The sequence below is a fragment of the Saccostrea echinata genome, unplaced genomic scaffold (genome assembly GCF_033153115.1).
Source record: "Saccostrea echinata isolate AGI-Se365-2 ecotype Australia unplaced genomic scaffold, CSIRO_AGI_Sech_v1 ptg000024l, whole genome shotgun sequence".
NCBI lineage: Eukaryota > Metazoa > Mollusca > Bivalvia > Ostreida > Ostreidae > Saccostrea > Saccostrea echinata.
This window is the reverse complement of record NW_026889773.1, coordinates 1,333,475-1,358,235: the sequence shown is the minus strand read 5'-3', so window position 1 is coordinate 1,358,235 and position 24,761 is coordinate 1,333,475. Positions and strand designations below refer to the sequence as shown.

General features: G+C 32.9%; 2 protein-coding genes across 2 annotated transcripts; one reads left to right on the top strand and one right to left on the bottom strand.

Moving 5' to 3' along the window:
* Positions 1-9,092: 9,092 nt before the first annotated feature.
* Positions 9,093-15,156, bottom strand: LOC133191798 (coiled-coil domain-containing protein 85C-B-like). The gene is made up of 6 exons (XM_061327533.1): positions 14,461-15,156; positions 13,791-13,864; positions 12,162-12,257; positions 10,646-10,783; positions 10,402-10,500; positions 9,093-10,026 (listed from the first exon to the last, which is right to left on the bottom strand). The coding sequence occupies exons 1-6, from the start codon at positions 15,137-15,139 to the stop codon at positions 9,139-9,141; spliced, it is 1,974 nt and encodes a 657-aa protein (XP_061183517.1). The 5' UTR covers positions 15,140-15,156; the 3' UTR covers positions 9,093-9,138.
* A 7,596-nt stretch (positions 15,157-22,752) lies between these two features.
* LOC133191797 (tripartite motif-containing protein 2-like) lies at positions 22,753-24,761 on the top strand. The gene has a single exon (XM_061327532.1). The coding sequence runs from the start codon at positions 22,845-22,847 to the stop codon at positions 24,756-24,758; it is 1,914 nt and encodes a 637-aa protein (XP_061183516.1). The 5' UTR covers positions 22,753-22,844; the 3' UTR covers positions 24,759-24,761.

The following is a 24,761-nucleotide window of genomic DNA, read 5'->3' as shown; positions in this document are numbered from 1 at the left end:
ATTATAATTAGTGAAAAAGAGGGCAACAATATCACAGCATATGAAGAGTTCACGTGACAGAAAAAAAAACTTATTAGTATCGAAAAGAATAAAAAAAAACCGGGCTGTGAAACATGAAATAATGGAATTCATACAAATGCATAAACAATGTATTTCAGTTTTGAAAATACACAAGTTTTGAGATTGTTTTTCTACAGACTGTTCACGTTAATAGGATAAGAATGTTTATACAAAAATCTTTTGCAGATGGCTAAATTAATGAATGCACACATGTAATCATACTTAGCCGTATATTGGACGGAAAATAAAACTTTTTCATCAACAAAATATTTAAAATCGACAAATCCTTGCCAGTTGAATATTTACAGCTTTGACAGTGTCTGGGTTCAGGCTTATTTTCAATTTCAACTAACGAATAAAATTTCACCAAACTGCAACATTTGTTAATTAACATTGGAATTATAAGGCAGACGCCTCTCGGTTGCTCCTTTCCAAATAAGGTACCAGTTGATGTTGTTTTTTTTTTAATAAAAGCATAATAAATACTATGTAAATTGTGTAATTAGTTTACTGCAATTGAATTGGCAATTTTGCTTTGATATGTCCAGAAAAACAAGTTTAAATTTTATTTTAATTTACCAATTAATTGTCAGCTAGACTTGTTTGATAAAGTCATCAACCCAATTTTACTTTATTCCTGTGAAGTCTGGGGATATGAATATTTAGATATAATAGAAAAAGTACACTTAAAATTCCTGAAATTTATTCTTAACCTTAAATTTAGTACCCCAAATTGTATGGTGTATGGAGAAACAGGTAGATACCCACTGTCAATATTTATAAAATTAAAAATGATTATGTACTGGGCAAAAATTTTAACAACCCATGAAAGTAAGCTTACAAATGTGATTTATTCATATTTTTATAGGTGTTATATCGATGGGTCGTTTGTACATCCATGGATAAAATGTGTACAATATGTGCTTGATTCTTGTGGATTGTCTTATATATGGACAAGTCGAACATTTCATAGCTTTAACTGGCTTAAGTCAATAATTAAAGATACCCTAAAAAATCAATCTGAATAAGAATGGAGAAACATTGTTTATAGTTCACCCAATTGCAAGTGTATTAATTCTAGAATTTTTAAAACAAACTTTGGTTTCGAAAATTATCTGCTGAATTTACCAAAAAATTTGAGTTACACTTACAAAACTACGAGCATGTAATCATCATTTGCCAATTGAAACAGGTAGATGGAATAATATTGATAGAAATTTAAGAATATGTACCATTTGTGATTGTAAAACTATTGGTGATGAATTTCATTATGTTATCGAGTGCAAGTTCTTTTCGAATGACAGAAAATATTTCTCTAAAATAGATATTGTAAAAATCCCAACACTTTCAAAAATGAAGTAATGAACACAAATAATGTAGAAATACAAAAATCATTGTCAAAATTTATAAAGAAAATCTTCAAAACTGTCTGTCCTTCTTGAATCTTCCAGATATATAACTGATTATATGTTTACTTCATTCTTTTCTGTTTTTCTTTATATACTTGTCTATTTTTTTTTTTACCCTTAACTGAAATTTTGTTTGTATATATGTATAAATGTACCTCTTGTACCAGTGATCTGGTTTTGAGTGAATATAGAAATGGTTTAAATTGAACAAATATTCAAATCCAGACGGTACTTAAACATTCCAGGTATCTTTATTTTTCTTTATAATCTTTTTTTTCAATCCTCTATATTTTTTTTAATTATATATATATATATATATATATATATATATATATATATATATATATATATATATATATATATATATATATATATATATATATATATATATATATATATATATATATATATCTGGAATGTCTAAGTTCCGTTTCGTTTTGAATATTTGTCAATACTAGCTATAGAACTAGTAATTATGAAGTGACATAGGACAATGGCAAATAATTTGTACGAACTCAATTCTGAATCCTTCCATAAACATATTTATTTATTTCAAAAATTAATTAATAATTAACGTAGAAACAGCTTAACTCCGAAAAAGTCTAAACATTTATGATTTTAACCGAAAAATTCCAAAACATAGCGAGCATTGGAATTTTTCCACAGTATTATTTCTATACAAATTGTCACCAGTTCGAATTAATAAATCTAATGGACAACAGAAGAAATTAAAATTGTCCTTAGGTCAGAGCCCAATACGGATGGATCAAACCTATTAAATAACAGTTTGCTTATATGGACAACGTTCGAGAAAAGGTATTAATTAACAAAGAAACTGGGAATTCCGTGGATTTTCCTGCATGGCAGGCAATTATTGATTAAGTTAAACCTCCGAGTAGGGATTTTTTACAGCATTTATTTAATTTAAAGGTTTGAGGATATTAATCTACCTACGTTTGAATTCATAAAAATTATTAAATTACATTATGATTTCCCTATTACATAATACTTTGATTAATGTCATCATATTAGATGCCAAAAATGCTAATATTTAAATCCTTGGACTAAACGTGTCGAATGAATAGGTGTGTATTTTAAAAGACTGTTAACTGTATAATCATATTTTTCAATATCATTGAAATCATTTTTAATTTGGACGATTATTTGATTTTTAACAATGTGATTTTAAAACAATTCTGAAGTTACTGAAATAATAAACACAGTACATCAAATATATGAAATTAAAATCTAAATCAACAATACACTGTTAAGTTCACTTGTTTAGCTACATTAAAATCTAGTCGATACATCTTAAAAAATTTTAAAAACGTCGGAAAAACCCACTGGAGCGCCAAATTAACACAGACTAAATTGTTTTGATACGTGCAACAAGCCAACACTTTATTGGAAGATCTCTTCAAATAATGAATGATATCTGTTCTGAATCAAAATTCATTGCATAAATTAATTCAGTTGTTGATATCATCAATAAATATGCTGAATTGATGCGCATATCAAATGCATTGAAGCGCACATCAATAGAATTAAAGAAAGCAACAATTGATTTGATACGCCAGTTAGTTCAATTCAATAAGTTCAATTCATGCAATTGATACACGCATCAATTCAGTTGATGCACGCATCAGTTCATTTGATGCACGCAATAATTAAATGAATGATATCTACGAATAATTAATCATATCTTCAGCTATGAGTTTATGTTGATTTGGCGCCCCATAATGCTTTGGTAAACAAAATTTCCAAACAATTTTAGATGAATTCTATTCATGCATTTTATACAAAAGACTATAAATTATGAGCAATTCAAATTATAAATTCGCAAGGTATACATTTATCAAAGGACCTTGAATCTCTTCTGATAAATTGTACAACCTATCACCTTTATTTGAAGCCTCTAAGTATCCTATATATTTAGATAAAGCCTTGATATTCTAAAAGTAGGTGACCTTCACTTTGGTTAAAACACTTTGAGGAGCCAAGATGCATTAACTGACAAATTTCCTGATTTGAAGCCCTTATTATCTTAAATATACTAAAAAGAAATAGTGGAATTCCATATGTAGGTCACAATGACCTACTTTTTGGTAAATATACTCCGAAGACCCAAAAATGCGTCGATTGACAAAGTTTGATGGTTGAAACAACAATTATTTCTGTACAATAATAAATTGTCTCTGGACATTTTTCCTGGAGAATATGGCAGGTATTTAATGTTGAAAATAAGCTACATAAACTCAATATGTTCATCTCTATATGTGTATAATACAATTTTTTCTCAGTCCAAAAAATCTTTTTTATTCTTAGTGTTTGGAGCTTCCATGAACTTCAGTAATAATGTCGATAACTTCCGTTGTTTTGTATTTTAATAGCTCAGTTCTTTAAGACAATATTTTATTTTTAATTGATAAAAAGGTTGGAGGTACATGTATGTATAGAATATTTGATGCTGAAAACCTCTAATTGGTTGTGGTGCTCTCTCAGCTTGGCAACCTTTATTTGACAAGATATACGTTGAATATACTTGTAGTACTCCTCCCCCCGGGGGTCATGATTTGAACAATTTAGAATCTACACTACCCAAGGATGCTTCCACATAAGTTTCAGCTTTTCTGGCCCAGTGGTTCTTGAGAAGAAGATTTTTAAAGATTTTTTCTATATATATTTCAATGTAAAACTTGGATTCCCTATTGTTGCCCCGCCCTACCCCTGGGGGTCATGATTTGAACAATTTAGAATCTACACTACCCAAGGATGCTTCCACATAAGTTTCAGCTTTTCTGGCCCAGTGGTTCTTGAGAAGAAGATTTTTACTACATATTTCAATGTAAAAATTGGATTCCCTATTGTTGCCCCACCCTACCCCGGGGGTCATGATTTGAACAATTTAGAATCTACACTACCTCAGGATGCTTCCACATAAGTTTCAGCTTTTCTGGCCCAGTGGTTCTTGAGAAGAAGATTTTTTAATGACCCCACCCAATTTTTTTATTTTCTTGATTATCTCCCCTTTGAAGGGGACTTGGCCCTTCATTTTAACAATTTAAACTCCCCTTCACCCAAGGATGCTTTGTACCAAGTTAGGTTAAAATTGGCCCAGTGGTTCTTGAGAAGAAGTCGAAAATGTGAAAAGTTTACAGAAGGACGGACTTACGGACGACGGACAACGGGTGATCAGAAAAGCTCGGGTGAGCTAAAAAGTCTTTCGAAGCGAACGATGTCATTTTAAAGCAGGTTAATGATTGATATATAAACAAAATACACGCTTGAAGCGGGTGTGCCTGAAATTGAGTTAGGTAATTTGTGGTAAAAATAAGTAGAGGTGCCCCGTATACGAAACAAGTGCCTGTGTATTGATAACTTTTATTGAAATGAAAAGGGAATTAACTCAATTTTTTCCCCAAGTTGAAAAAAAGAATAGAGTTATTCCTCTTATCATAGATGCCACTAGATGTTTTTATTAGATAGACAATATATTTCTTGTTAATACGGTATTTTATGAATTAACATTTAAACAAATGTTTGGAAAAAACATTATTTGAAGTTGAATATATTTTATAATTAATGTAAGAGAACAAAAAAAGAAAGAATCAGTTGATATCATTTTTGTTGAACAACTGACATGAAAAAAGGTACACCATCTGCTTCTATGAAAAAAAAAAACCTACCTGCCACATTGAATTTTTGAAAGTTTTGGCCTGAAAAACTATAAATTAATTTTTTTTTGCCTTAGCAGCTGTTCTACACCTACAGAAAACATTCTCTACACTTAATGGAACATGCATTTCAATTAAGAAGTTGCATAATTATCAATCTGATTAAAATCAGATTTTTGTTACGCTCCGAAATTCTGATGGTCGCTGCACAAAGATCTGATTTTCATCAGATTGCATAAATATAAATAATTTTCCGTATTTCTGTTTTTAGTGTTTTACTGTATTATTTTGTCCTAAGATTAATTAAAATAATTGTAAATTCAATCATATTTAACCATAATGTAAGCAGAAAACAATACATTAATGTCAAATTTTTCATTTTACCTAAACTTGTACATCTTTTTTCTCATCCTTACTTTTCTTCTGAGAGTTCAATTTTACAGTATTTGATTATAATAAAATACAATGAGATTGGACACAACCCCTTCCTCTTCTATATATTCCTAATTCATTAACACTCACTTGAACAGTTCACTATGTTGTAACATTTTTATTCTCTAATCTAACATCAAATGTGTATATTCATTTTTTAATGAGCACCTTTTTCTACATATAAGAATTATCTCTTTCTGTATGCTTAGTAGATATGAAATCCAATGAAAACTCTAGTCATAATACATATAATTATATGTACATGTATACTAATGTTACATTTAGCCTTTGGAAGAAAAAACATAATTTGTCAAAATAATATAATTATTCAAATTTATAAAATATTCTCAAAGCTACTCTCCCTTGGTTAAAAATAAAGAAAATGTATAGCAAATTTAACTTCTGCATACAAATTGAACAATACATAAACAAAATGAAAAGCTACATACTGTGGATCATTAAAATTAGTGGTAGCCAAATTTCGTGGATTGCCTAAATTTTACAGATTCGTGCGTATGTAATTTTGAATATTCTTTTAAACCTACAAAAGGAAATATGACTTTGTAACCCTAGTTCATACATTCTTGGAGGGTTTAATTCGTGGATGAGAGGTACCCACGAATTCCACAAAAATTGAGCCATCACAAAATCTAATGGTTCCACAGTATTACATCAGTGTTTCACAATCCTGCTGTATCTAATTCATCACAAGACCTTACAGAATCATCCACTCACAAATACAATAAACTTTACAAAAAATTGTATGTTTTTTTCTTAATCTCACTTTGGTGGTACAAAATTCAAGGCTTGTTTTATTACCCATTAAAAGTTGAACTTCAATATCTCGAACACTGATATCTCGAATACCATGGATATGTCAAAGTGATTTAGAAGTCCCAACCACTTATTCTTCAAGTTTTTTTTACCCCTAATATCTCGAATCCTCCGTTATCTCAAAGTTTTTTCTTGGTCCCATCGAGTTCAAAAAACTGAGGTTTGACTGTACAAACCATTCAAAATTACTGTGTATTTTTAACTACATTTTAATAAGAATACTGGCCAAATTTCATAAACACACAGAAGAGATTCATGCCCTATAAATTCAATACCTTTGTGGACATACATACAATTAATGCAGTGAAGTACTGTAGAAACATACTCAAGAGAATGTAATTCTCCAAAAAAAAAAAAAAAAAATTAAATAGTGCTACCATTTTTTTTTCATTTGTCAGAATCACTTTTCAAAACTTTGTTTAAGCATGTGAATTCTTCAAAAATATTGCTGACTCTCTGTGCATTTAAAACTAAATGGAAAAGTTGCCACTGCAAATAAGTGAATTAACTCAAAAAATTGTCAGGAGTCAGTTAATTTTGAAATCTCCACAGCAGAACTGCCATATATTGATATAAAAAAACACAATATAAAACCAGATTTATCTGACAACCTTCCAATGTCATTAATTAGATAATATATGTAATGATAATTATTGCATAGTTAACAAAGGCTAGGAAGCAGAATACATGGATGCCCCCGCTGACCTGGAAGTTTTAGGTATGTGAAAGTTCAAGAACGTGAAAATAAAATATATTGCTGTTTTCTGGAATAAGTTGTCTATGCCACAACATACTTAAGCTGCATGAAATGGTGGTCACTTACAAACAAAGAAGTCTGAAAAAAGGTCCAAAAACAGTGAATAGTTAGAGATTTTGAAAGTCTACTTTTGTAATGAGAGGTCCATGGGCCACATTGCTCACCTGAGTCACTATGGCCCTGCTGTTCTTTTTTCCCTATATATTCCTATGCAAAACTCTGATCATCTATCGTGATCCGACTCTACACCTGGGATAATAAACATGGCTTTGTTGTTCTTAAGAGCAAGACTTTTCAAGATTTTTTTCACATTTATTTCTAATTAAAACTGTGATCGCTCATTGTGACCCTACCTTTCCCCTAGGGGTCATGATTTGAACAAACTAGAATCTACAATATGTGATGATGCTTCAATATAAATAAGACTAATCATGGCTTGGTTGTTCTTGAAAAGATTTTTATTTTTTCTAACATATTCTCATGAAAAAAATTGATTACCCATTGTGGACCCACCCTACCCCAGATGTCATGATTTGAACAAACTTGATTAAGAATATACAATGAAGCTTATACATAAGTTTCATCTTTTCTGGTACATTGGTTCTTGTGAAGTAGATTTTTGAAAGATGCCATATAATTTTCACTTATTCTTAGTCATCTCCCTTTGATGGAGAGTGTGACCTTTCATTTGAATAAACATGTATCCTCTTCACCAAAGGATGCTCTTTGAAATTGACCCAGTGGTTCTTATAAAGTCAAAATCAGCTCATTATCTAGTATATCTAAAGGTGTAGCAAAAAAAGTCCAGAAAACTTATTATGACTGGATGACAGAATGTCAGACGGAAAGGGATAACACTATATATCCCGGCCATTTCATGGTGGGGGCATAAAAAAGACAAATTACAAGCTCAATGTTCTTTTGGAGGAAAAATGGCTATTTTTAAACACTAAATTTTTGCTTCTTTATCATATTTACGTCATGAACTTCAATCTTTATATTCGAGATATAAATCATATGCAGAGAACATCACAGTTATAATATACATGTACAAATCTAAATACAAAATCTACAAATTTAAATACAACAGATAAATATATGTAAAAATAGGGGGAAAAAACAACTGTATACTATAACATAATTGTATATATTTACATGTATAATTTAATTCAGTTCAGCTTTGCTGAAAAATGCATGTGTATACATATGTAACAATATTTATTAAAAAAAAAAATTGGGAAAAAAATTAAACCTAATAAAAAAAATGTTTTAAAACTTAAAGAGAGAGAAGAAAAATCAATCTACTTTGTGAAGCTACCTACAATTTCAAGTGCTTAAAAATAAATGTAATGCATGAAGAGTCATGAAGATGCATGAAGATTTTAATATTTTTTTCTCTTGTTCATTACAAAGAAACACAAAACATCCAAAAAAAAAAAAAAAAAAAAAAAAAAAAAAAATAACAACAACATAAAACTGCAAAGTAAATAATACTTCTGAGAGTACAATGTTAAGTCTTTGCCCTATATTTAGTACATATTTGCTAAATCTGTATCAAAGATTACTGTAGAGTGAAAATGAATTTGAATTTAAATTGAATTTATATTATTAAAAAAAATTACAACCATAAATTGATGGCACAAATGTAAACTGATGTTTAAATGACAGAGATCAAAAATACTGTATATAAAGTGAAGATATCAAAATCTTGTTCTCATTCACTTAATGCTTGCACTGAGTAACTCCTGTTTAACTGAGATTATAAAGGAATAGTTGTTCATACAAGTAAATGCTTGTCATGGCACACACCATAAATGCTGTATTGCGAAATTCTGATATCAAAAAAAATAATTCAATATGACAATAAATTTGCAAAAAAATTGAAAAAAAAATACATGTATATTTGTATGTACATGCAATAAATTGCAAATTCAAGGAAAATTTCCCCTAAAAGAAAAAGAAAAATGACTTTTCAGTGATAAGTCCCTTTACTGGTTTTAGAAATAGCCTCATGTCTTGGATTCCTGAAATCCCAAGGATCAGGAGTACGAGAATCCCTCTTCAACCTAGGATCACCTTTCTCAGAGACACTTTGCTCTCGTGAATAGCTACCTTCCCTCACCTCACGCGAAGCACTGCCCTCTCTAGGTCTTCCTCTATCCTTCAGTTCTTGGTTATAATTATATGCCTCCTGTGCTGGAATTTGACCCCCTCTTTGATCTCTCCCTCTGACATCTGAACTGGAGTAATGTTTCTTGTAAGGCTGTCTTGGAGAAGGGGGTGGTACCAGATCTGATTGTGAACTTGCCCTATGCTGATATTGTGCATGTGATTGGTCATGCTGGCTTTTGTTCCCTTGTCTATCACTGTAGTAATTAGAGGGTAGGTGTGGCCTGATATAAGACCTTGAGTGATAGGAGCTATGGTCACTATCATAGGAGGACACAGATGTTGGAGGTCTCTCATTTGGGTAGTGGGGAGGTGGAGATCTATACTGCTGGTAGTGGGGCAAGTTGTGAGAATGCACTGTATGGGAAGACCCAGGATGTGGGACTGTAGTATTGCATTGAAGAATGGGGCCCCCAGGAGTAGAGGCCTGTGTAGAATGACCAAATGAATCTGATGGTGCATTGTATTGTGGTGATGTTTGAGAAGGGAGGTAATTCTGGGAATTATTCTGTTGGTAGTCATGATTGGGAACATTTAAAGATGATGGGGGCTTTCTGGTGTCACCCATTTGGGTCTGGGTAGGTTGCCTATGTGGAGGGGGTAATGGTGGTGGGGGTGGGGGAATATTCTCGTAGACAGGGTGTGGGGTTCTTCTTTCAGATCCAGTGTCCCCTAGTTTCCTCCATACAACCTGAAAGAAAATGCAATTAATACCTTTTATAGTTCCAATCACGGCATAATGCAATTTGAATATACATAAAACTAAAGAAATATATGGTAGTACATGAATAGACACTGTATATGCTAAAATAAAATGGCTATATACAATCCATATTTTAACATTGTGACATTGATACAGACTAAATGGCCTACAGACAATAAGAAGTTGTTAAGAATTAAAATACTGCTGGTTTGCAAAATGCAGGTAAAATTCTTTTCTGAAATACACAGATACAAATGTAAAATATATGATAAAAATTGTAGGACACCAGTGTAATTTGGCAATCTAATATGTACATATATTATACATTGTACTTGTATACATAACATCTACTGCTGAACTTACATTGCACATTTCTCTGACAATGGCCTTTTCTTTATCATCTAGATTTTCACCACCAACCTCCGTCTTAGGGCGTTCTAACTGTTCATGGACTTCCAACACCTAAAATTTAAGTACATCAGTAAACAAAATAAAAGTTCACTACCGCATTAGTACTAATAATAAGTTTCAGATCAAAACTTTTACTCTTTAATGTGAATGGTATTTTTCACCTGACCTTTTTTTTCTATGTATAAATGAACAGTACCTTCATAGCATGTACAACAGCCTCTGGTTTAGAAGGGGTCTCTGCCAGAGTGCTGGGGGTACTCGGGGTGGAGGAATTCTGGTCCCCACCATTTTTCCCCACTGGTGTGCCTCTTTGTTCAGTGGGAAAAAGGCTCTGCTATCAAAATATTGAACACAGTTTTGAGAAAACTGAAGACAAGTACATTTATCTCCATAAGATATTTTACAAAGAAAAAATCAATTCTGTGAAACTAAAGGGTACCTTCTGATATTCTTTAAATATCAAATGTCATTGTTAGATAATTTTGAACATTTTATCAACATTCTAATATTAGTGTGGTACCTAATCTTCATTCATGCACATGTTATTGTACAACTGATATAAATGTACAGTGTTTAACTTATCATTGGTTTCAATAACAAGCATTCAATTCCTCACTGATTAACATTTTTAACTTACCATGGCTTTAAATGAAAAATTTTGACCTACATTGTTGACTTAACCACAGTTTGGTTGGAGAATCCTAATTTACCTCTACCACTTGTTCAAATAAATCCTTCGACTTACCACTCATTTGAATGAAGAATCTTTGAATTACAACTGGTTTAATTTGAATACATGTAAATCACCACTTGTTTAAAAAGAAACATTTATTCACCACTGGTTTACTGTTGTCATTGCATTTACTTTGGCTATATTGAAATTCAAGGGACCAACATATTTTTTTACAATATAACCAGTTTTAAATAAGTGTAATTGGCCTATGAAGACTTAAAATCCTGATCTAAAACATGTTGACAAACCTGAAGCAATGTCAAATTTACAAGGCTTTAATAGTGAAATGAAATAGTTAGTTCATGAAATATTTACCAATGTGAAAAAGTCCAACATTTCTAATCTCTACATAATTTCCTGATCTTTTTCTTTTTTCGTTAGGGAAAAAATCACCCGACTGAAAGCTTCAATAACAGCAACACACTGTTTGTACATGTATATCATTGCTAGTGTGTGCTCAAATTGATCCCAAAATCCTTTGCTTATTTGGATTTATATTTCACATTTTTATTTATGACAGACATTACTTCACTTTAATTAATATGTAAAGACATTTTTTTTTCTTGTGGATTAGCCATGGTCATCAACCGTGATAACAACTGGCCAGGTGAAGTTCAATAGTATAGCAGTTATAAAAACAACTCAAAATCAGCTCACTGGACCGATAATTTACTTCAATATAAGTGATTTCAATTTAACTGATATTTTATTGCAAAGATAATAATAAATTGAGACAGGGGATTTAGTTTTTCTTCAAAATGAGTGATATCTCAAAATAAGCAATTTCAACATAAGTGGAGTGGGTTGCATTTGTTAAACTACAATAATCCATCTTAACACTGGCAAACTGGAAAACCTCAGCCTACATGTACTATTAACCTTCAACTCACCACTAGCTTATCCATTTTCTTACTACCATGAATTAACCTGAACCCCCTCAGTTTACTATTAGTTTAATAACAGGAAATCTTTATCTTACCACTGGTTTGACTGGAGAACCTCGGAGTTGTTGGTGAGAGGGAGGACTCAGTGACTGTTTATCATTGGTTGAACTTGGAAATCTTTGAGCCGTCTTCTAGAATAATGGACATATCATTTAATAAAATCAAATAAAAATTACTTTCATTTTACTTTTATTGAAAAAAAGGTGTTAAAAATATATAATTTAATTCTGATTGTAATGTGCCATTTGATTGGATAAAAAAAATTACTTTATATCGTATAAACTGTGTTGCCTACATCACAATGACTTGCGTCGAGCCACTTGACTTTACATTTAAATTGTGCACAATTTGAAGTCATCTTATAATAGCAATTGTCTCATTTTCTTTTATTATACTTTCATGTTAAATACTAAAATCTGATTGGTTTTGGCGCATTTAACAATCTGTAATGTTACCCTCAGCGTTAGCAACACACTTGACAACAGGTAACATTACGAAAATGTCACATGCGTTCAAATCATGCGTGTACGGTTCACCGTAGAATTCTCAAATTGTGCGTTTGAAAGAAGCCGAATAAACGACATCAATAAAAGCTTGCGTCCGATGTAGCTTACTTGAAAACAACAAATGACAGACAAAACATCCTTGTGAGTGCTAACTTTAGGTGATAAAGGACTTTTTGAGTAGCAAACAAACAATAAAGAGGTTGGTAAATCTTTTCCGAAGCTTTCTTATTGAGAAAAATAGAAGCGGGGAGTTTGAAAGCTTTCTAAGCATGAACTTAACGACGATCTCCGAATTTTTTTGAGACATCCAAAATCAATAAGACATTCAGTATAATAAAATAAATAGTGCACGTTTTTGAGGGTATCAGTTGAAATTGACACCCCTCGGAAAACCATTGTCAACCTCCGCTGACGCGTCAGTTGACAATGGTTTTCCTTGGGGTGTCAATTTCAACTGTTACCCTCAAAAACGTGCACTATCTATATAATACTAAATGAATGAAAATTAAATAATAAGAAATGAATTTAATACCAACCCATTTTATATGGTATAAACTAGGTTGGAAAAGTTTAAGCTTTTTCATAAACCGCTTCACAGTTTATAAAGCGTAGACTGCCCCAACCCAGTTTATACCATATAAATTGGGTTGCTATTAAATTCATTCCTTATATAAGTTAAAATGATTTGAAGAAAAAATTTAAGCTACAGCATGTACTGATATCATATCCAGTCTTCACCAGAATTTGCCAACCGCTACAAGTGACTAACACAAGTCACCAGATTATTCCTATTTAATTGAACATTTTTTTTTAAAATCATTTTTAATTCTCGTGGAAGATCCCCATATAGAAACATGAAAAAAAAATATGCATCAAAATTCATTCATATTGCTATTTATTGGTCAGACCTCTATCTTTCCATACAAATTTCTTTGTGTGGTGAGTTCTGCTGAAGACTGATTAATGTATATCCAGTATTTTAGAATACAAAAAAAAGTCATAAATCTTAACGGTTTGTTCATTCATATTGCTATTTATTGGTCAGACCTCTATCTTTCCATACAAATTTCTTTGTGTGGTGAGTTCTGCTGAAGACTGATTAATGTATATCCAGTATTTTAGAATACAAAAAAAGTCATAAATCTTAACGGTTTGTACCTGTAAAACTGATTTCTCTTTTTCCAGCTGTTTAACTTGAGTCTCTAACTGCTGTATGTAACCTTGACCTGAATCTGCAGAAAAAAATTTCATTTTGAAAGGGAAAATAAATAATTTATTCCAATCAAATATTTTTTCAAGATTTAGCTCTGAGAAATGTTGGACGATTGGTTTGTTCATTTGATGAAATGGAGAGAATCACAGTTCAAAGATGCCCAACTAGTGAATAACAAATGTTTCAACATAGCATTCAATGTTACAAATAATGATCATCTTTATATATAGTGTTCCCAGAAATTTTTAAAAATTTTTTTGAGATATATTTTTTAAAATAAATTGTAAAAATAGAATAATATAAAATATAATTTTTATCAAAGGTCATTTCCTTCTTTCCTAAACTATGTGCAGTTTTCAAAAATAAATGCCACCTTATTTTTTACCTTCTTTGATTTCTGCAGAAAAGTTAATACCACAAGGAAAAAAAGTACTTCTACAGTATTACAAAAAATTCTCAATAATTTCAGCTAGGGAACAATATGCTGTAATACATGTTGTGTACACTATATTTAGATCTAAAATGTAAATGCTATCATGTTAAATGTGAATTATTATTGCATTCAATAATTATAGTCACATTTAAATGTAGGAATTTTGATTTAATTGTATAAACCTCTCCTGTTCAATTCATTGGTAACAGCTACATCAGGAATCTGAGGTGACTGTACACTTTCTTCATTCCCAGCTGTTGTACTATTACTGCTACCATCCCCATCATCTCTTGTCTGGGTAAAATGAACACGTTCCTGATCAAGATACAAACAAAGCTCTTTAAGCTCCATGTTCTCCGAGATAAGTTCATCCTGTTTGCTTTCCAGAGCTTTCAGTTTATCTTGGTAAGCGGACACTTCACTTCTCATGACTGAAGCAGTGTATCGACCAAAACGCTGCCACTCACGAGCCAACTTTCTGCTTCTTTGCCTGTCATCATCCAGAAAGCAACACAAGTCTCTCAGTTCTTGATTGTCATCCTGTAACTTCTGGTTTATATCTTTCAAACCCCTCATTTCCAGATTGTAAACCTGAATACGTCGATTTACGTCCTTGATGATACCACTGTGTTCTGCAATGATTGACCTGTTTTCCGACTCAAGACGTCGCACCATGCGCAAGAGATCCTCTACTCCCTTTCTTCGGAGTTCCTCGTCACTCTGTTTACCAATAGATGCTCCATACTGACTGGGAGTAATCGGTTTGTACGGTCCTGGCCCCGGTGAATTCTGCGTCGGTACAGGAGTACTTCGAGCACTAGACCCTGCGGACGGCACTGACGAAACACTCATTTTAACCATGTAGCCAGTTAAATTTTTCTCTTGTCTAAAAGAAATTGTTGACTTGTCAATGTTGAGAATGAAAGTTCAAACAATCAAAACAAAGCAACACGTCAAAGGATTCGACGTTTTAGACAGAAAGCAATCGCACGTTAATTCAATTTGATTATTAATTTTTTTCCAAGCTGTAGCATAACTCTTTTCAGTTAGGGCCTACTCAGTCTGAAAATTTGTTGATAACTTGATTGTCCCAACGACCCAAGTTCAGTAACACTGATATGGCTGACACATGTTTACTTCCGTTTAAGCCGGTGTTTTCCCGGTAGATGGCAGGTTGATAAAAAAAATTTAAAATTAATCCATACATAAAATGATTCGTGCTTACTGTCAGGCGTAGACTGGTACATGTACATGTATATGTCAGGCGCAGATCCAGGAATTTTTTCCAGAAGGGGAGGGGGGAATCAGAATCAGAAAGAAACTGGGGGGATAAGCCGAGCCATATGCCTACATAACGATCGATAAAAAAATCAGTAAATTCATTTTTAAAAAATTTCACTTTTTGTTGAATTAATGTAATGCTTATTACCATTTGCATACAAATTTGACAAAACCTGAATACTGTAACAGCGAAAATGATCCTGATTAACACAAAAAAATGGCATCACGCTCAATTTTCACAAATACTGACATAAATTGGATGATATAACTACATTTTTTAAATAGAGTGGGTCATCGTACCATTTTTTTGAGAACGATTAAAGGCAATGGAAAGATGTTGCTTTTTACACTTGCAAAAATTTGGTACGAAGACCCACTCTACATTAAAAATTAAGTTAACTTACTTAAATGTTCACCGTGGTCTTAAAAAATTCTAAGTCCAAATACGCTTGCTAAATATAGAGAACTGTATGCTATTTAAATGGGTATGTAAGTGTGACTCCGTGGTATAGTGGTTAGCGAGGAGCTCTTTAAAGGGATGTTTATTGAGGAAAGTGTTCGATTCATGATTTTTTTTTTATTTTTTGGGGAGGGGGTTAATTTTGTTTTACTTTATAAAAAATGTCTATAGGAATAACATATTTTTCACTGGAAATTATATATATATATATATATATATATATATATATATATATATATATATATATATATATATATATATATATATATATATATATATATATATATATATATATATATATATATATATATACATCCCAAGAAATCCCGTCCGATTTAGCTTTGAGCTGAACTCAATACAAGTGCTATTAACGCTAATCACCGATATTCCCTTAAGAGTGATTCGAGACAATTTATGACAGAATCTTCTAGAGGTGGATCTAAAAAAAAAAAAAAAACTTTTACAAATATTTTCCTCGGATGTCATTGATAATTATAGCATTTATTTCCTTTAATATGCTCAATATTATTTTGCTACCACGCGTTCTTCTACCTTTTTGCATGTGGAATATATTTAAATTTTATTTAGATTTAATTAAATTTATCTTGAAATTTAGCGATTTCTTTTTTATTATAGCCTTAAAATATTTTTAAATCTAAGGAGAATCTATAGTGTACAAGTCCCTCTAAGACACAGTTATGAGTTACCCCATACCCTGCATACCCTACATACCCCTTGAGAAGAAGGTAAACATGGCCTATTTACACCCTTCCTACTACGCATTCAAAGGCAATATTTCTCAATATTTGAAATTTTAATTATTTTCCCCCAGACACTCTCCTTCCCATATATGCCCTAAAATCAGCCCATTCCACCCCGTATACATCCGAAGACATATTTATGAAAAAACCTGTGTTTTTATATGGCACTACTTGCGTGGTCAATGAAAAGGGGGGTAAAATTAGTAACCTGTGATACGCTTATACTTTCTAAAAAAAAAAAAAAAAAAAATAAGGGTTACAAACTCAAACATGTATTTTAATTTCCTTTTTATTTTAATTTGTTTATCGTTTACTCGTTTATTTTCTATAATTATATGTTTCATTTTAAACTCGTTATTATTATTGAGCACGTATAGGAAATTGAAATCACGCCCCCCCCCCCCCTCCAATGAAAGGCCTTATATTGTTCTTTTAAAGCTTTAATTTTAAATCTGAAAAAAATGTTGGATCCTTCCCTCAACAGTGCTGCCATCATTTGTCTCGCATCACTCTCATGGGTAACATAAAGATTAGCGTTAATTGCGCTCTGATTGAATTCAGTCTAAAGCAACACCGGAGAAAATCCACAGAATTTCTTCCCATGTAACAAGATCAAAAAGCCCCCCCCTTTTTTTTTCAGGTTTTTTTTCTTGAATTGATTTTTTAAAATATGCATATTTTTTCCTATGTTTCGGATTGAGTGAAATTCGTGAAAAACGGAGAGCTCCTTATTTAAAAGCTTGCCATTTCACTTGTAAGCATTATCCATGCGAACGCAGTTTTGAAATCCAGATATTTGACTATATAAGACACAATCCAAAGCCAAGTAAATTCTTCTTAACCGTAACAAGATCAAAAAGCCCCCCCCTTTTTTTCAGGTTTTTTTTTCTTGAATTGATTTTTAAAAATATGCATATTTTTTCCTATGTTTCGGATTGAGTGAAATTCGTGAAAAACGGAGAGCTCCTTATTTAAAATCTTGCCATTTCACTTGTAAGCATTATCCATGCGAACGCAGTTTTGAAATCCAGATATTTGACTATATAAGACACAATCCAAAGCCAAGTAAATTCTTCTTAACCATGATGTGTGTGTGTGTGTGTGTGTGTGTGAGAGAGAGAGAGAGAGAGAGAGAGAGAGAGAGAGAGAGAGAGAGAGAGAGAGAGAGAGAGAGAGGGTGTGTGTGTAGGTGTGTGTGTGTGTGTGTGTGTGTAGTAATGAACTCATTTACAGTAAATTATCTAAAATGAGGGATTAAAATTATAATAGATATTTGAATACTTTTATTCCCGTTTTTATTTATTTTTACTACAAGCGCTTCTAGATCACCACTATCATTATATACAATGTTAACATTTTTATAATATCTCCACAATAAGTATTAACACTCAATACGCAGATTAATTAATAGAAGTCCCTACCCATGTTAGACACTTGTGACAGTAAATGTAAGTCAACTGTTTAGCTTGTTTGGAATATAAATATTATTTTGAGAACTACTGTAAACATTAAAATGCTTAAGTAAATACGAACAATTGAGAGATTTTTTCCAATAAATGTTCTTGCATAGCCGAAAAATGGGCATGGGCACATGGCTCGTCTTATCCCCCCAGATTCTTTTATTTAAAGTCGGATTTTCAAACAAATAACAAGCTCTGTAGAGCTTCTGACCGACATGATTAGTAAGACATATACATAAAATACATAAATGACAATATACACATTTAATTATAAACATAGTTAAAATTTCAATGGCATGCAGCACAACAGGCATAATTTACACACACAAAAACACAACCAACAACACATATAGCATGCATTTACTGGGTTCAAACCAGTCAAAACATTTCCAACCCAGAAAATTTCTTAACAAGCATAACTTGAAAAAAAAATCCATTTCCCAAATGTGAAAAAAAAATTCATGGTGGTGCTGGTGGGATTCACGTTTTCCCAGAGGGTCCAAAGTCATTTTTTATTTACTTCAGTGTATAATTTCAATAACTCTGTAAATTCCAAGGGGGTGGGTCCGGACACCCTCTAGATCCGCGCATGTTTCTGTTAGGGGATTTCTTACCTCTCTGATACATAGCTATTTTACATCACAGTAGGTTATCATGTATAAATATATTGATGCCAAGTATAAAGTTGACCGCAAACTCTCTACCTGCCGATCATGATTCCCTGCATCTATGACACGTACGTGATGATGCCGATGATTTCTGCAGGTACTACTGCACAGGCGATTATGGACATCAAAATAAATGTAAAGTGTCGAGAGAGGGAAAAAAATTTTGTCATTTGCATCTTTTGCAAATTCAAAAGAAAATTAAGTACCAACTTTTCTCTTTAATTTTCTCTAGTATCGAGTTGCTTTTATACTAGTCTAGTACATTAATTACACATTCCCAATCTGGGGAGCATTTCTTGTAAAATCTTTTTGTCAAATCACAAATTAATAATCAGCTTAGGAATGAGGGAAAAAAGAAACGCATTAATACCAATAATTAAAAAAAAAATATGAAAACATTTTTTAATTTAAATTTATTCATGACATTTATGCATGCTATCAGTATGTAATTATTCTATCGAAAAAATATAAACACTGCATATGATTGAGGGTAACATTGTTACCCTTAAATTACATGCAATATTTATTAGATCTATATTATACTGAATGTTTTATAAAATACAAAAAGGTGATTCTGCGCAGACAGTATTTTTTTTTTTGGAATATCACCCGTCGTCAAGCAATATTGACTGTTGCTAAGTTCTACAGCGATGGAGGTCGTGATTTCATCATTAAGAGGGTAACAGTGTTTCTCGACGAATCAAATTCAAGTAATTCTGATTCTATGTTGGCAAAAAAAATGATGGAAAAGAAAAGACTTGTGACGTATGTCTTTTGTCTTCACCAGACCGCTACTTACACAGTGGTTGATTCAAATGGTGTGTGTAGTGGATCTTAAATGCAAGTTTGAGCCGGTACAATTATTTGTGCAAAATAGTTGAATATATACAGTTAGATTGCATTTAAAATCTAAATATTTTGACAATTTAGTATGAATTGGAAGATTTTATACCCAAGTCAAAAGCATTTTTTAACAAGATAAATTGTCAGTACATGCTATTTTTTATGTTTGAACTATATCTTATAATGGATTTTGCTCTCACGATGATGATGGTAAATGATGCTTAAAATTCACATGCAATATGTTTCATTTCAATAAATAAGCAAACACGGGGGTCTGCTAGACATTTCATATGCCCTTCGTTTACAATATCCTGGATACACCCCTCGATATACCAAACGCATTTCAGCTCTGAAGTAATTATCAATCTGGTAAAAATTATACACTTTGGCCTGCTCACGTTAAATTGTTTGCCACTCAAATACTAGAGTTATCTTGCAAAAGGGAAAATGATTGATCTAGATTTTCTAATCGATCCCAATACATATACATATCTCAATGTCATGTTTTGCTTGTGTGAGTATATTGTAATATATGATGTTTTCTTCTTCAGCCATGTCAATTATATATATTATAGGTAATTATGATGTAACTGCTGATACAAGGAATAAAAGACCTGAACTTAACTGTGACATTACATTAAAACCATGGGAAACAGGCCCGTAGGAAGCAATTTCAGTTTTTTTTTTTGGGGGGGGGGGGGCAACCATACATTTTTAGTCTTCAGACCTGGGTACGAAAGCCTATTAAAATCAATCTATGGAGAAAAAAAAAATAAAAAGCCATTATAACGCCTTTGAAAAAGGCGTAATAACGCGAAAAAAGGCGTAATAACGAGAAAAAGGCGTTATTACGCCTTCCTAAAAGGCGTTATTACGCCTTTAAAAGGCGTTATTACGCTTTTCCATAAGGCGTCATTACGTCTTTCAATAGGCACGCCTTTCAAAAAGGCGTTATTACACCTTTTATTTTCAATACATGACTAACTTAACCCCCCCCCCCCCCCCGGGGATTGCTGAAATCTTATCCTCCGGACATGAATTTCGCAATTAAATATAGGGCTAATTTCTCAAAAAATAATTTAAACATTGTAATTAGATATCCAGGATTTTTAAATGTGTAACATATTTTCAATGATAAACCAACTTAGTCCTTCTCTGATGCCAGACACCTCTACCAAGGGTCATGGATTTCACAAATTTGGTTGAAGGCTATTTGCTCATTATACCCATGCAAATAGTTTGCCTGCTTTTCCCAAGAGGAGAGGAAAACATTTTCAAATTTGACATGAATTTTAATACATGCCCAGCAAAGCCCCAAGCTGCATCGGCCTATATCCTGGATTTTCACAAGTAGAATGTTGACTTCTCGTAATACGCATGCAAATAGTTGTCTGCGAGATGTGCAGGAATATAGAAAATACTTTTAAATATTGCATAAATAAAGATGGCTTTGATTCAATCTTTCATATATTTATCAATATAAAATAACGCCTTTCCATTTTTGGACATAACGCCTTTTCAAACAGGCCGGGAGGGGGGGGGGGGGCTCCCCCACCCCACTTTACGGGAGAATAGTTTTGCTATAGTTTAAATATAAAAATTCATTTATTGGCTGCTTGGTCCCTGAACATTTTGTTGCAGTATGGTTAAACTCTGGCAAATAATTGCATTAAAAAAAAATTTTTAACGAAAAGTTAGAAAAAGATCCCCCTCGAGTTTAGGCAGTTATATTTTTTGGGGGGTCTTGGTTTTTGTTTGCTTGTCAATTTTTTGGGAGGCTGCCCCCCCCCCCCCCTTCAACCTGTCAAAGGCATAATAATGGCTCTTCAAAAGGCATAATAACACATTTTGAAATGGCGTAATAACGCCTTTTGGAAACGCGTAATAACGCCTTTTAATTTTTTTTCTCCATAGATTGATCCTAATAGGTTTTCGTAAGGGGGCACAAGCATAAAGTAGCTATGTTTCTATAGTACTCTATACATCGGCAAAATTATTGCCCCCCCCCCTCCCCGGTGCCCTCGGTTCCAACGACTATGGGGAAATCTTCATAATTCAGCAAGAACTGCATTTGCACTTTTCTTAACTCCGAGGATATATCTGCAAATAATAAAATTTTTAAATATGTAGTTTTTCATACAAAACTTTAGAATATATTTCATTTAGATCGATTGGGTTGATACGGAGACGTGCTGATTGAGTATTAAAATGAACCCCCAATTTCACAACCATATAGTAGAATAGGTTTAATGATATGCTCAGAAACTTTCATTCCAGGGTTTAAACACAAAAAAAAAATCCTTCTGAAGTTTGAAATAAGCTTTTATTTTTTTAATATATATATATATATATATATATATATATATATATATATATATATATATATATATATATATATATATATATATATATCTTCCTATGCCAAGAGAAACTTCCTGATGCTGTAAATTAAATGCCGTACTTAAAGGATTAACACATTCTATTGGCTCTGTATATGAGTAACGAGAACTGAGATCTATACGGAATAATATACTTTCTGTCCATTTTATTCAGGTCCCGGAAGCGAACTTTCATAAGGTAACTATTGAATTAATGGCGTACATGCCATTCAAGACATCATCATTGATTTCACAAGATTCACTGTGCATATAAATCAATTAAAACAGAACTACGTATGTATGCATATATGGGACAAAAGAACATTTTAAAAAATCAAAAAATCTATTGTGGATAAGATTACACGCTAAATGCACGAGATAGCGACCACGTTTTAACAAGTACTTTCTACAAGAATGATTTTTTTAAGGTGAAAAGACCATGTCTTTATTCCCTAAACTGCGTTTTATATAGGCGAAGAAACAATGAATGTTTTGACAATACGTCTTTTCAGAACGAAATATAGAATAGATACTAGATAGATCGACCTAAAACAAACTGTAAATTAATTTTGTTATGTAGTGATACTGAAACACAATTATGTTTCCCAGAGTAAATGGAGAGTATGTTCGATTGAAAGAAGTTTCCTCGAGTCTCAGTAGTGCTTCTCTCTCAACGATCACTACTTCAAAAAGTTCTAGCTCCTTGAACAGAAAAATGACAGCAATTTCCGAGGAACAGGAAACCATTAGAACTCCTCGGACCGTACTAAAGGAGGACAGTCAGTTCGAGTGGTGTGGATTGTGTTTTGATGATTACATCGACCCTCGAATGCTTCCCTGTTTTCATACTTACTGTAGTAGGTGTCTGAAGGACTACATTGACCAAACTGAAGATTCTGGTAACTTTGCCTGTCCACTGTGTAAATTCAGACATGCGGTCCCTGCGGACGGAATCCAGGGTTTTAAGCCCAATATATACATCACAGCTCTGCAGGCGACTAAACATTTCACAGAGACGCTTTGTGAAACATGTGATGACAACGACACGCGTGCAGAAACCTACTGTTTGGAATGTAAACAGAATTTTTGCTCCAGATGTGGAATGATTCACTTAAAGATGAAAATGTCGAAATCTCATCATCTGGTTTCAGAAAAACCAGACGAACACGGACAGAAGATTACGTCACATTCTTACTGCGATGAACATAAGCAGGAAATAAGTATCTTTTGTTTCAAATGCAGATTGCCGGTTTGTCCAGCTTGCCGAGATGACGCCCATAAACTTCATAATACACGAAGCATATCAGAATTCGCCCAGGAAGTAAAGGAAGAATTGACTGAATCTGTTAGTTTTTTGAAAAGTTACTTGCCCTCGCTGAAAGACAGACTGAAAGATGTTGAAACACATGAAAATGCATTTTTGAACGTGAGAAAAGGTTTGATTTCATTGGTTGAGGCACGTGCTGAGCGACTGCATAAAGAAATTGATCATCTGAAAGAAAAATTCATTACTCAGATAAATTCAGAAATACAAATAGAGGAGGATAGATTGGTCATTTTCAAAAACAGAGTGGCTGAGGCGATAACGTTCGTCACTTCCCATGTAGCAGCAGCAAAGCATTGTATTGACTTTGGCTCGAATCAAGATATAGTCCTTAGCAAAGAAACTTTACAGTTTCATCTACAAGAAGCGTCCAAAATGTTGCCTGTGGGATTCGTTCCACAGTTCGAATTGAATTTTACAGAACCGAAGACAGAGGAAATAATACTCCCACACATGTTTGGAAAAATCTCCAAACAAGGTACTACAGCAATAACAGTCTCAGAATGTGGTCACTATAAAGTTCCAGGAATGCATTTGATTCGCGGGATAGCACCTATATCCGGGGGGAAAGCATGGGTGGTCTGTGGATTCGACCCACGCCTCCATCTCATTAGCCGACTAGGCATACGTCTACGCACGATAAAAGTGGGAAAGGATGTAGACATAGATTACATCACTTCCGACGATCATGACAACGTGTATATTTCATGTCGAAAGAATCAATGCATTAAACTGCTGAATAAGGACATTAGAATTCGCGACTTGGTGCTTTTGAATGACTTTCCGAGAGGAATAGCATTATCACAGTCTGGGGATCTCCTTATTTGTCTGACGAAGTCTAGCACATATGACGACTATCGTCCTTCGGATAAAAACGTCCTCATGAAATATTCTAAAGTGGGAAGCAAGGTTATCGCAGAATTTGAAAGAGCAAATTTCCAAATGAAGTACCCCAGAAGAATTGCAGAAAATCTTAACGGCGACATTTATGTTTCGGATCACAAAGATGGATGTGTTCATATAATATCTTACGATGGAAAAATTAAACGCAAATACACAGGAACGGAGTCTAAGAAACTAGGCGAACCATGTGGAATCGCGTGTGATCGCTACGGTAACGTGATCATTGCAGACTATAAAGGTAATTGCATCCATCTTTTGGACCAACAGGGACAGTTTGTGAGTCACCTCACTAAATCAGACAGTGTTATAAAGCAGCCTTTCTCTGTTGCTGTAGACAGTGATGGGTACTTGTGGGTGGGTGGCTCTAATGGAATGGTGAAAATATTCCAGTATCTTTTGTAGAAT

What these genes read in the sequence shown, in the direction of transcription:
- LOC133191797 (XM_061327532.1), top strand. Translation starts at nt 22,845, where the DNA reads ATGACAGCAATTTCCGAGGAACAGGAAACCATTAGAACTCCTCGGACC.
- LOC133191798 (XM_061327533.1), bottom strand. Translation starts at nt 15,139, where the DNA reads ATGGTTAAAATGAGTGTTTCGTCAGTGCCGTCCGCAGGGTCTAGTGCT. An exon ending in AAGAGAAATCAGTTTTACAG is followed by an intron (nt 12,258 to 13,790) that starts GTACAAACCGTT and finishes CCATTATTCTAG; the next exon opens with AAGACGGCTCAAAGATTTCC. An exon ending in GTTCTCCAGTCAAACCAGTG is followed by an intron (nt 10,784 to 12,161) that starts GTAAGATAAAGA and finishes ATATTTTGATAG; the next exon opens with CAGAGCCTTTTTCCCACTGA.